Here is a 12,757-nt window from a genome sequence, read left to right on the forward strand (position 1 = left end):
GAAAAAACTTCCTTGGCAGTATAATATACTCTGATTTCTCCAGCCTGTCTTATCTGCAAAAAAAAGTGAGACTCAGCAATCTAAGAAAGGCTTTGTGGCGGTGCAGAAAAGAGGTGCCGCTGTGATGTGCAATGAGCGGTGGTTAACTTGCAGCACAGCATAAACAAGTGCGCTGCTGCTCCTATGCAGATTGCAGACATCAAGGAAAGATCTGTTTGAGAATTCCATGAAAGCAAATTTCTGTCAGGCAAAACTATACTCTGTGTAAGTGTATGTGCCAGGTCTCCTGGCTGAGGAGGGGAAGCAGAGCAGATGTCTTCACCCACAAGGTCAGCTGTCAAACCCATTCATGAATTTCTTAATCTTCATTGTGGTATTAAAGTGAAGGGAGGAGCTGAATATTCACCAGATTTATATTATGTTCTCCATAGCACGAAGCCAAAATGATTCAGAAGATCAAAAGTGATCATGTCTATCTATACTGAGCTGCCCATACATATAATGTAAATGGTGGGACCTGCTAACAGTCTAATGTATATGGAGGTCTCCTGACAGCAGCCTAAATGAAGATATATAGATAAGAAGGATTAGGCATGTTGTGTGTCAATACAACTAATCCCTTGTTCTGAGAAGTGTCTGGCAGTGGCTTAGTCTACCTCTCAACGATTGCTTAACCCAGTGAAGGAGCAGGCATTTTTGGCCTTTTCGTTTTTTCAGCCCTTCATCAATAACCATAACTGTATTAGATTTCCATCGAAAACTACATGAGAGTTTTGTAGGACGAGATATATATTTTTTTATTGGTACCATTTAATGCACTATATAATGAAAACTTGAAACAAATTTAAGTGAGGTTGAATGGAACCCTCCCCCCCCCCATTGTTTTTGGGGTTTTGTTTTTACGGTATTCAAAAAGACATTTTCACTTTATTCTGCGGGTTAGTACGATTGCAGCGATACCAAATTTATGTCACTGGCAGGGCTTAATAGGATCCAATACACGGCAGACCTAGAGGCCTTCACTGGGCCAAAGCCTGTCATGAAAACACCTCAGAATCTTGCAATTACGTCGCAGGTGGGGGGCAATGGCACGACAGAGGGAGCACCGTCTGTCTAACAGCCTATACTCTGGGCAGGATAAAGAACTAAGCCTCATCACCCGGCACCGCACTCTTATGAAAGCTGTCTTTGTTTCCCATAGCAACCAATCGCAGCACGCCTTTCAATTTACCTCAGCAGTAGAAGAAATGAAAGCTGTGCTTGGTTGCTATGGGAAACAGACAGATTTTCTTTTAGACAGCTTTCGTAAGAGTGAAATGCAGGGCTACTTTTCTGTGGCCCACCCTGTATTTGCTCTTGTATCAATGTACCACGTACAATAATGAACAAACTATTGTCTATACCAAACACTACGTGGAAAATGTAATGATAACTTGCATCATTGTTTGTCACTAGTGTTCACTCCAGACGCATCCTCTTTCTCAATAGTTACACACTTTGTCCTGCAAACACACACAAAAAGTTCAACTAAATCAGCTGATTTTTCTGGCGGAAGGATATATGCGAGTGACGCGGCTTAGTTCTTTATCCTGTACAGATTATATGGATACCATGGTCAGCATTCTCTGTAGCATCTAATTGGTTAGACAACTATGATCAGAGTAATCTCTTATCGCGGCCGTGCGAGAGGGTGTAAGCCGTTAATCACAGCTGGTACCTGCTGGGTATGAAGCAGGCTCAGCTTTCAAGCCCTTTTCATCTACCCAACAACCTATGACATGGTATATATACTTCATACAGTTGTAATTGGACATGTTTATAGAGAGGTCGGGGAAATTGTTGTAATTGTGCTATCTTATATGTTTGGTCACATGCCATTACAGAAATAGATGCAGTTATAGGTGTGATCGTAAGATCACCTTAAGGGTGTCATGATGCCCAGGCAATGGCTTCCAAATGCGCCCCCATCCTTGGTACCTAAAGTTCAGCAAGATATCACTGTGGGCTGAATGACTGCTAAGTCCTGATTCACTCAGTAACATACACATTACTATCTGCTGAACATGTGCAGTATGCTATGTATGTATGATGTAAGTATTATATAGAATTACCACCCAATTATTGTCTGAATGGGTATACAAACTGCACCCCAGTGGTAACCCTACCCTTCATCTCAAACCTGTAGGATGTGATTTACCAAATATAAAACCACATTTTGGTACTGTACCCACCCCATGCTCATACAGTATATGCTAAATATATTTGTAATGTGTACCTCAGTGGCACCTATGGCCCATTTTGTGAGGCTTTCTCAACAACTACTAATGATCAAACACACCAAACTTTACTTTATACATAATGGTGGTGAATATTGTGCTTTTATAGGTAAACAATGATGTATTTGGGCTCATATATAAAAGATGACATCTTTCGTGGTATGGCTGTCATTCTCTATTGATTCCCTCACTGCCAGACTCCCAGTTCTCTTGAATAATGTTAGATTCCTTCTTTAAAGAGCACAAAACTTGACAGATTTTCTCTCAAATAAGTAACTGGAAAATACTAAAATGTCATCCAAGCATAATGAACCCTTAGGAGAGTTGAATAAATGGAATAAAACGGTTAATAAATGGGCTATGGTCAATTTTTTTATCCGCGTAATACGCAGTGCTAATAAGGGAGATGGAATAACACCTCCACAGTGCCACCATTCAATACGCAGTGCTGAAACCCCATCGATTTGAATTGGGTTATTCAACCATATGTTTTTCACGCACATGAAAAAAATTGCAGCATGTCGTATTTTGGTGTGTATAAATGCATAATAAGCCCATTCTAGTCTATGGGTGCAAAAAATACACAGCAAATACATGTTATATGCGTATTCATTGCGCATTTTACGCAGGTACTAGGAGACATGAGAGGGACAGTTACAATATTCTTGAGCCTCTTTTTTTTACGCAGAACATATGCATGCAATGTGCACGTTAAAAAAAAATTCATAAGCGTTCAGTTTGCGGCAAATACGTATGTCCATGTGCAGTAAAAACGCTGTGTATTTTGGGCAACAAATACGCTTGTGGGAGTGAGCCCTAAGGGTTTAGGATGCTGGGATCTGGGCTGCTGTATGCTGGAGCATCACACTGTAAAGTAAATGTACTGTACAGTGAGTACAGTAATGGCTCTTCGGGGTCTAAGGAGCCATTTTGCTTATCCTCCAGAATTACTGTTTAGTAGGCCAATGTATGACCAATGCAGCTGACCAATGTCTTCTCTCTATGTCAGTTGTGTAGTCTGAAGGGCTTGCAGTAGAGTGCCAGAGATTTCACTGCACATCTGCACTAAGCCTCCCTGGTGTCAATAATACACACAACGTATCACTCTACTGCATAGTGTCTTATATATTTCCTGTTGCTTATAAAGTGCTAACATATAAGTAAAAATAATAAATCTTGTTATTTGTATAGCGCCGACTTATTCTGCAGCGCTTTCAGGTTGGGTACTCATTTTACCAACCTCGGAAGGATGGAAGGCTAAGTTGACCTTGAGCCAGCTACCTTAACCTCATGGGGATTGAATTCGCAATCTTCAGGTCACGAGCGACAGCTGAGGAATACACTTCTGCTGCCTTAACACTTGGTGCCACACAAGGCTCTATCTGCAATGCTGTTTACACACTGTCCTGATTCAGACCAGTCCCGGTCTCCAATGAGACTCACTACCTATCTGAGACACATTAGGGACGATTTCATAGGAAGCCCATTAATAGTACTTGTGGGTTATTTGTCACCACTTTTTTAAGGTTCTATCATTATCTACACTATCTTGCAGGCTATTGCCACATTTATATCACCTGAAGAATATTATAAATATTTATGTTTTGAAGAAATAAAAAAGAGTTTAAGAAATAAATAGCGTTTTTTTAACGCATATGTATTGGTGAAATATTTGCGCTATTAATTAAAAAAGTGGGACTGATAACTCACCAGTACCCCATTAACATAACAGTATGCTTTTGCTGTGTGTGTGGTAGGGGGGAAAATGTGATTGTTCTCAGCAAGAGAAACCAAGTAATCTTGTAGATATGATACCTTTAATGGCTAAGAAAAAAACATGTTACAGCAAGCTTTCCAACCTACTCAGGGTTCTTCCTCAGGCTGTGGTGCGGGATGGCACACGACATCTGGGACAATATAGACAATATGTTGAAGACCTCTAGTCTAATCGAGAGACCATTTAGATTACCAGTGTACAATAACAAACGCATTCTAGTGATTGATGTAAAACGAAAAAAAGTTTGGTACGGCTTTAGCTAGTAGAGAAAAATGTGATTGTGCTCAGTAAGAGAAACCAAGTAATCTTGTAGATATGGCATTAGCACATTTCTCATGCAGTGGTAAGAATGGGGTACTACATTGTCTCGAGAAAAGCTTTATGTAGCAGTTATCTGCCCTTGCCAATAGTGTGGGTCCCAAACAGACACCACATAAGTCTGATCGCAGGCCACCACTGATTTCCAGAATAACGAGGCTCTACAGAGGAGCTTTACACCCCTTTGCCATTGCTGAAAGATTTTCTTAATTGGATAGATAAAGTTTTGAAGTTTTCACTTCCAGACATGGAAGCATTCTGGAAATCAGTGACATGCCTAGATCACAGCTTTCACCATTGTGACACACATCATACATTTTGAAGACCATTTGACAGTATTTCCTATCGTAGTTAAAAAGGGCTGCAAGAAACATGCAGTACTTAAAGGGGTTGTCTAGTTACTGGACAACATGCCCCCTTTAGTGCCCCCTGTGCTAAAATATGAAGAAGAGCAGTACTTACCTGTTCCGTGCGGCTACAATCCAGCACTACAGCCCCGCTGTGGTCCCGATGTTTATTGTGCAGAATGTAAGCACTGATGACTGGGAGAATGAGCGGTCCATATAGTTACAATCACAACAGCACCTTCAAAATCAACTCCCAATAAAACTCCTTCGCTTGTACGGGGGGATCTGCTGGTGTGTACACTTTGTTCTGGGAGAATGAGCGGTGACACTGCAGCCTCCGATTGGCTTCATGGTTTCCGGCGACATCATCCGACACAACAAACGCCAGGACCACTGCCGGGCTGCAGTGCTGGCTGGCAGAGGCAGGGAACAGGTAAGTACTAAATTTCTTCTTATTTTAGTACAGGAAGCACTAAAGGGGGGGTGTTGTCCAATAACCCGACAACACATTTTAACTAGTTTTCCTAGAAAGTACTACTACAGTAGCCTGCTGTACAAGCCACAAAAGACACATAGCAAGATCCTTCTCTTCACATGTCTAATAATAGGATGAGACTTCCTGCTTTGTATAGATAACTTTTCAGCAGTCACCTAATTCTTGTCACAGGCAGGATTACAATAGATCGTAGCACCTATTATATAGATGACTAGCTGATATACCCGACTTCGCCCGAGTTAATTTGGTACTGATATTTATCTGGTGTTCACACGGAAAATCTTATGAAGTCGTGGTTACTTTAGAGATACTGAGGAAAAACATATGTTCACCATTTTGCATAGTTCTCTGCGTTACCCAGGAAACACCACGGGGAGGTAACCGTGCGACGTTTCCTTTATATAAAATGACATCAGGAAGTGAGAGAATTTGATTACGTACATAAAATTTGGACACTAATTCTTTTGCACTTAGAATTGAATAATCGAGTTGGGACCCATTAGCTTTTCCTATTTATGACATAATCAATGCTCGTGCCAAATTTCCCGTTTCTATGACACCGGAAAGTGAGAAAATTAGATTCCGTACGTAAAATTTGGACGCTGATTCTTTTGCGCATAGAATTGAATAATCAAGTTGGAACCCATTAGCTTTTAATATTTATGACATAATCAATGCTCGTGCCAAATTTCCCGTTTCTATGACATCGGAAAGTGAAGAAATTACATTCCACATGTAAAATTTCGACGCTAATTCTTTTGCGCATAGAATTGAATAATGGAGTTGGGACCCATTAGCTTTTCCTACTTATGACATAATCAATGCTCCTGCCAAATTTCCTGTTTCTATGACACCAGAAAGTGAAAAAATTACATTCCGCACGAAAAATTTTGATGCCAATTCATTTGCGCTAGAATTGAATAATCGAGTTGGGACCTATTAACTTTTCCTATTTATGACATAATCAATGCTCGTGCCAAATTTCATGTTTCTATCACATTGGGAAGTGAGAGATTTAGATTATGTACGTAAAATCTGGACGCTAATTCTTTTGCGCATAGAATTGAATAATGGAGTTGGGACCCATTAGCTTTTCCTATTTATGACATAATCAATGCTTGTGCCAAATTTCCTGTTTCTATGACACCGGAAAGTGAGAAAATTACATTCCGCACGTAAAATTTGGACGCTAATTCTTTTGCGCATAGAATTGAATAATCGAGTTGGGACCTATTAGCGTTTCCTATTTATGACATAATCAATGCTCGTGCCAAATTTCCCGTTTCTATGACACCGGAAAGTGAGAAAATTAGATTCCGTACGTAAAATTTGGACGCTGATTCTTTTGCGCATAGAATTGAATAATCAAGTTGGGACCCATTAGCTTTTAATATTTATGACATAATCAATGCTCGTGCCAAATTTCCCGTTTCTATGACACCGGAAAGTGAAGAAATTACATTCCGCACGTAAAATTTTGACGCTAATTCTTTTGCGCATAGAATTGAATAATGGAGTTGGGACCCATTAGCTTTTCCTATTTATGACATAATCAATGCTCGTGCCAAATTTCCTGTTTCTATGACACCGGAAAGTGAGAAAATTACATTCCGCACGTAAAATGTGGACGCTAATTCTTTTGCGCATAGAATTGAATAATCGAGTTGGGACCTATTAGCGTTTCCTATTTATGACATAATCAATGCTCGTGCCAAATTTCCCGTTTCTATGACACCGGAAAGTGAAAAAATTACATTCCGCACGTAAAATTTCGCCGCCAATTCTTTTGCGCTAGTATTGAATAATCGAGTTGGGACCCATTAGCTTTTCCTATTTATGACATAATCAATGCTCGTGTCAAATTTCCCGTTTCTATGACACCGGAAAGTGAGATAATTAGATTCCGTACGTAAAATTTGGACGCTAATTCTTTTGGCAAAGAATTGAATAATCGAGTTGGGACCCATTAACTTTTCCTATTTATGATATAATCAATGCTCCTACCAAATTTCGAGTTTCTATAACACCGGGAAGTGAGAGAATTAGATTCCGTACGTAAAATTTGGACGCTAATTCTTTTGCGCATTGAATTGAATAATCGAGTTGGGACCCATTAACTTTTCCCATTTATGACATAATCAATGCTCCTGCCAAATTTTAAGTTTCTATGACATTGGAAAGTGACAGATTTAGATTACGTACATAAAATTTCGACGCCAATTCTTTTGCGCTAGAATTGAATAATCGAGTTGGGACCCAATTACTTTTCCTATTTTGGAGATAATCTATGCGTGTGCCAAATTTCATGTTTCTACGACATCGGGAAGTTGGAGAACTTTTGGCGAGTCAGTCAGTCAGTCAGTGAGTGAGTCAGTCAGTGAGTCAGTGAGGGCTTTCGTCTTTATATATATAGATAAAGGATCCACCGTTCACAATAGGTAAAAGCATCCCTAACCTCTTCCCCCTTTCTGCATAATATTCTCTGCTAAAGTCAAAGAGTAGGTATGTCCAGAATAGTCTCCCACTGAAGTCAATGAGTCCCATCTAGTCGATTGTGTCTATGGTCCCTGAGGCTGCTATACAGAAAGAGGAGGTCTTAGCCTATTATTAGGCCTAGTGGCCAGACTGAAAACTGGAAGATATTAGCATTTTTTTAACCTACATAGTGATATGCAAAACTAAAAAGATCTCCAAAAATAAAAAAAAAAGAAGTTTAACTTAAAGGGGTTGTCTCGCGAAAGCAAGTGGGATTATACACTTCTGTATGGCCATGTTAATGCACTTTGTAATGTACATCGTGCATTAAATATGAGCCATACAGAAGTTATTCACTTACCTGCTCAGTTGCTAGCGTCCCCGTCGCCATGGATCCGTCTAATTCTGATGTCTTCTTGCTTTTTTAGACGCGCTTGCGCTGAGCGGTCTTCTGCCTGGTGAATGGGGCCGCTCGTGCCGGAGAGCTGGTCACCGCGTCGTCATCGTAGCTCCGCCCCGTCACGCGTCACGTGTGCCGATTCCAGTCAATCAGGAGGCTGGAATCGGCAATGGAACGCACAGAGCCCATGGTGCACCATGGGAGAAGACCCGCGGTGCACCATGGGAGAAAACCGCAGTGCATCCCTGGGAAAGGACCGGCGGCCATCTTTGGGAGAAGATTTTTTTAAAGTCCTTATTTCATCGGATCGGTGAGCAGCAAGCGGTTTAAAAACCGCTTTAATTTGCTATTTTATGCCGGGGAAGGGGGGGGGGGGTGACAGGGGGAATGGGGGAATGTAAAATTTTAAGGTTTGCCGCGAGACAACCCCTTTAAGAACTTGATTTAAACTATAGGTTTTACCTGCTCACTTCATTTTCTGATGACATATTCCCTTTAAAGTTTGAAATACAGACAGCTAATGCTTAAAAGTAAACTATATATATACCTAAAAAAATCATTCTCCGCAGACCAGTGGCTACAATCCTTTACATGGGCAAACAAATCCACACTATCTGCCAACCTCCTTCAGTCCCATTATAAAACACTAACTAGATGGTACTACACGCCTGCTAAGTTGGCTAGATATTTCCCCAGGTCTGATGGGCATTGTTGGAGAAATTGCGGACAGGAGGGCACCCTAGTCCACCTACTTTGGTCCTGTCCACTTATTCAGACATTTTGGACAGAAATATTCCACATCAGTCGGAAATTGTCCACTTGTACAATTCCTAAAACCCCGGAATTAGCGTTGCTGTTATTAAACAACAACTCTATCCCAATTCCAAAAAGGAAACTGATATGCCACCTACTCATGGTTGCTAAACTAGCTACACTTAGAAAATGGAGAGCCGCACTTCCTCCAACTGGGGCAGAGGTTGTTGATATAATGTCGGAACATTGTTCTTACGAAAAGATTTTGGCTCGGTCGGGTGAAAAAATGCCTGGCTTCTTTCACATGTGGAACCCCTGGCTAAAATACGTTTCTTCTACCCCCTAACCGAGATTACTCCCAAACTCTATATAGATACATAATTTCTTCGGGATGAAAGAGGACCGCACTAAGGTTACAAAGTTTTAATGTTCTTTTGTTAAAAAAAAAAAATGTGTTCTCTCATAATCCCAAATGGGGTTTTTTCTTTATAATCTCTGTATACCAAAACCACAATTGTTCAGTACTATTGTTATTGTATGATGAAACTCACCGCATCTCTGTTTTCTTTTGCAAATGCGCTGTAACCGTGCAGGACTATGTAATTATTGCGGTGTCCTTTTGCATTATTACTTATCTTGTAAAACCCAATAAAAAATATTTAAGAAAAAAAAAAAAAAAGTAAACTATATATGCCTTATAAAAAGCACAAGCCTACTTTTCAGCTATAAAAGTCATTAAAACATACACAGTAAATCCCCGCTGTACCAGAAACTAAAGCATTAACAGCTCATACCACTCACAAAGTGTTTATTCACGTCTCATGACCAGTACGGCTCAGTTCTACTAGATATTGAACATAGTGTTTGTTTTCCTATCAAATCACTGACCTGAAACAAAGTGAGCTGCACACTATTTGCAAAAAACACCACTTTAGTCTTACCTGAATATATTCTGTGAGTGAATTAAATATTTGTTTGGTCACAGCCAGAGACTTTGAAAAGTTGTGCTGCCCAGATTCATCAATCACTTCTTTCCCTGAGTAGTACCAGTAGAAGTCACTGATGGATTCCTGCAGAGAAAGCACATTAGCTGTAGCTGAGCATGATAAACATATGGAGCTACGGCATTAGAAACCCCTGAATGATGTTATTTAACTTCACATTTATCGAATATTACTATTGTTTAGAGAAAAGAATCAGAATCAAAAAGAAATAATATACAGTGGATAAACCCTGAAGCAGAAAATAACCTTTGTATTAGTATGTAGAGGGCCACAATCTGAGCAATGATTATTAATTCAGATACTAACAATTAATTTTGATAGGTCGTTTGGCACAAGTTTTCAGGATTGGAAACCAAAGGTCCATCCATTGGCAGGATGTCATTTTTAGGTCCAACATTCTATGCTGATTAATTTCTTAATATATCTTTATAGATGTTGGAGCTACAAATCCCGTACAATAAATATTTTTTATGCCTTCAGCAATCACTAGGGGGAGCTCGTGAGTTAAGTGCACACTGTTTTAAGATATGTATGTATGTATGTATGTATGTATGTATATATATATATATATATATATATATATATATATATATATATATATATAAAATGCATTAAAACTAGAGATGAGCGAGCACCAAAATGCTTGGGTGCTCGTTACTCGGGACGAAATTTTCGCAATGCTCGAGAGTTCGTTTCGAGTAACGAACCCCATTGAAGTCAATGGGCGACCCGAGCATTTTTGTATATCGCCGATGCTCGCTAAGGTTTTTGTTTGTGAAAATCTGGGCAATTCAAGAAAGTGATGGGAACGACACAGCAACGGATAGGGCAGGCGAGGGGCTACATGTTGGGCTGCATCTCAAGTTCCCAGGTCCCACTATTAAGCCACAATAGCGGCAAGAGTGGGCCCCCCCCCTGCACTGTCAGCGTAAAGATCGTTCTCCTCTGCCATAGCTGTAACAGCTGTGACAGAGAAGAACGATGCTTGCCCATTGAATTCAATGGAGCCAGCAATACAGCAGGTTCCACTGAAAGCAATGGGCTGCCGGCGATCGCAGGATGAATTGTCGGGAAGGGCTTAAATATATAAGCCCTTCCCTGCAATTCATCCAGAAATGTGTTACAATAAAAAGATATACTGGCGTATAAGGCGACGGGGCGTATAAGACGACCCCCCAACTGTCACCTTATACGCCGGCAATACAGTGGAGCAAAGAATAAAAATCATTACTCACTTCTTCTGACATTCTGCGCCGCTCCTGCAGGCTGTCGCTCCCTCCTGGTCCACGGCAGAGCATTGCTTTCTGGACGCAGGGCTTGAAATCCCCGCCTCCAGAAACACAGCCAATCACAGCCATTCAATGACATCATTGTCATTGGCTGTGATTAGCTGAAGGCACGTGTGTTTCTGGAGGCGGGGATTTAAAGCCCTTCGTACAGAAATCAATGCTCTGCCGGGAACCAGGAGGGAGCGACAGCCTGCAGCAGCGCCGCAGAACGTCAGAAGAAGTGAGTAATGATTTTTATTGTTTGCTCCACTGTATTGCCGGCGTATAAGGTGACAGTTGGGGGGTTGTCTTATACGCCCCGTTGCCTTATACGCCGGTATATATTTTTATTGTAACACATTTCTGGATGAATTGCAGGGAAGGGCTTATATATTTAAGCCCTTCCCGACAATTCATCCCCGCGCACGCCGGCAGCCCATTGCTTTCAGTGGAACCTGTTGTATTGCTGGCTCCATTGAATTCAATGGGCAAACATCGTTCTTCTCTGCCACAGCTGTTACAGCTGTGGCAGAGAAGAATGATTTGTCTTCTATATGTTCTCAATGGGGTCGGCGCTGCTGCCGCCGGCCCCATTGAGCGCATATAGAGAAGAGAACAGAAATCGCAGATCGCACATAGGTGCGATCTGCGATTTCTATGGCCTTAAGAAGGACCGTTGGGGTTCTTGAAACCTAAAATACTCCTAACACTCTCCCTATAGCAGCTCCACCAAGATACCACTTTCCCTGAACTAATGTCAGAATGCATCTGTGGCGAGCCGCGGGAGGGGCAGATTTTAATACTCGGGTGACACCTGATCTCGCCAGCCACTCACTGCAGGGGGGTGGTATAGGGCTTGAACGTTGCAGGGGGAAGTTGTAATGCCTTCCCTGTCTTTCTATTGGCCAGAAAAGCGCGCAAATTTCTCAGGGAAGAAAATGAAAGTAACCCGAACACCGCGTGGTACTCGTTACGAGCATCTCGAACACCCTAATACTCGAACGAGTATCAAGCTCGGACAAGTATGCTCGCTCATCTCTAATTAAAACCTCTTAGTGGTGGATGCAGAAAAGCACAACTTTATCTCAGGAGTCGGAAACCCTTTGATTGCCAACAAGTGCAGGGTAGATTGTGAAAGCCTGTTCTGTCAGTACTATAGAACAAAAGTTGACTCTGCAGCACTAACTGAATAGGGGTGGGCTCCCCAGCTCTGGTGACAGTGCATCACAGTTACGGCTGGAGCTAGGCATGTACATAATGGTGCGGACATTGAGAGAGTGGCAACACAGTGGAAGGGAAGATGGCAGACAGCAGCAGTAAACTGAAGGGAGCAGATGGGTAAGAGAGATCACCCCTTCTCTGGAGGCATGTAAGAAGCTGTTCATGTGGCTGGAGAGAGAGGAAAAAGGCAGTGAGAAGAAAGGGGAGCCATTTTGGGGGGCTGGAGGCTCTGGGAGAATGTGGTCTGTCATGGAGGCAGAGCCAAGGATGTGTTGCTCTGGCTTATTAGCCGGGGTTCATGTAGGAGAGTTTTTGGCTTGACAGACTTTTCCGTGTTAGTGAAATGAATATGACTCCATTTTCTCTATCCATTTTATAGTATGCCCTTTCCATTTTTTATGATATTGTCTGTGTCAATGTTC

The 12,757-nt window shown here is 41.5% G+C and overlaps 1 protein-coding gene across 1 annotated transcript in view; it reads right to left on the reverse strand.

Moving 5' to 3' along the window:
- RYR3 (ryanodine receptor 3) overlaps positions 1 to 12,757 on the reverse strand; it is a 680,585-nt gene that overhangs the window by 128,313 nt on the left and 539,515 nt on the right. The window contains exon 85 of the mRNA XM_066572425.1: positions 9,784 to 9,912. Within this exon, the coding sequence (XP_066428522.1) occupies positions 9,784 to 9,912 (129 nt within the window). The remainder of the gene's footprint in view (positions 1 to 9,783; positions 9,913 to 12,757) is intronic.

The sequence above is a fragment of the Eleutherodactylus coqui genome, chromosome 6 (genome assembly GCF_035609145.1).
Source record: "Eleutherodactylus coqui strain aEleCoq1 chromosome 6, aEleCoq1.hap1, whole genome shotgun sequence".
NCBI lineage: Eukaryota > Metazoa > Chordata > Amphibia > Anura > Eleutherodactylidae > Eleutherodactylus > Eleutherodactylus coqui.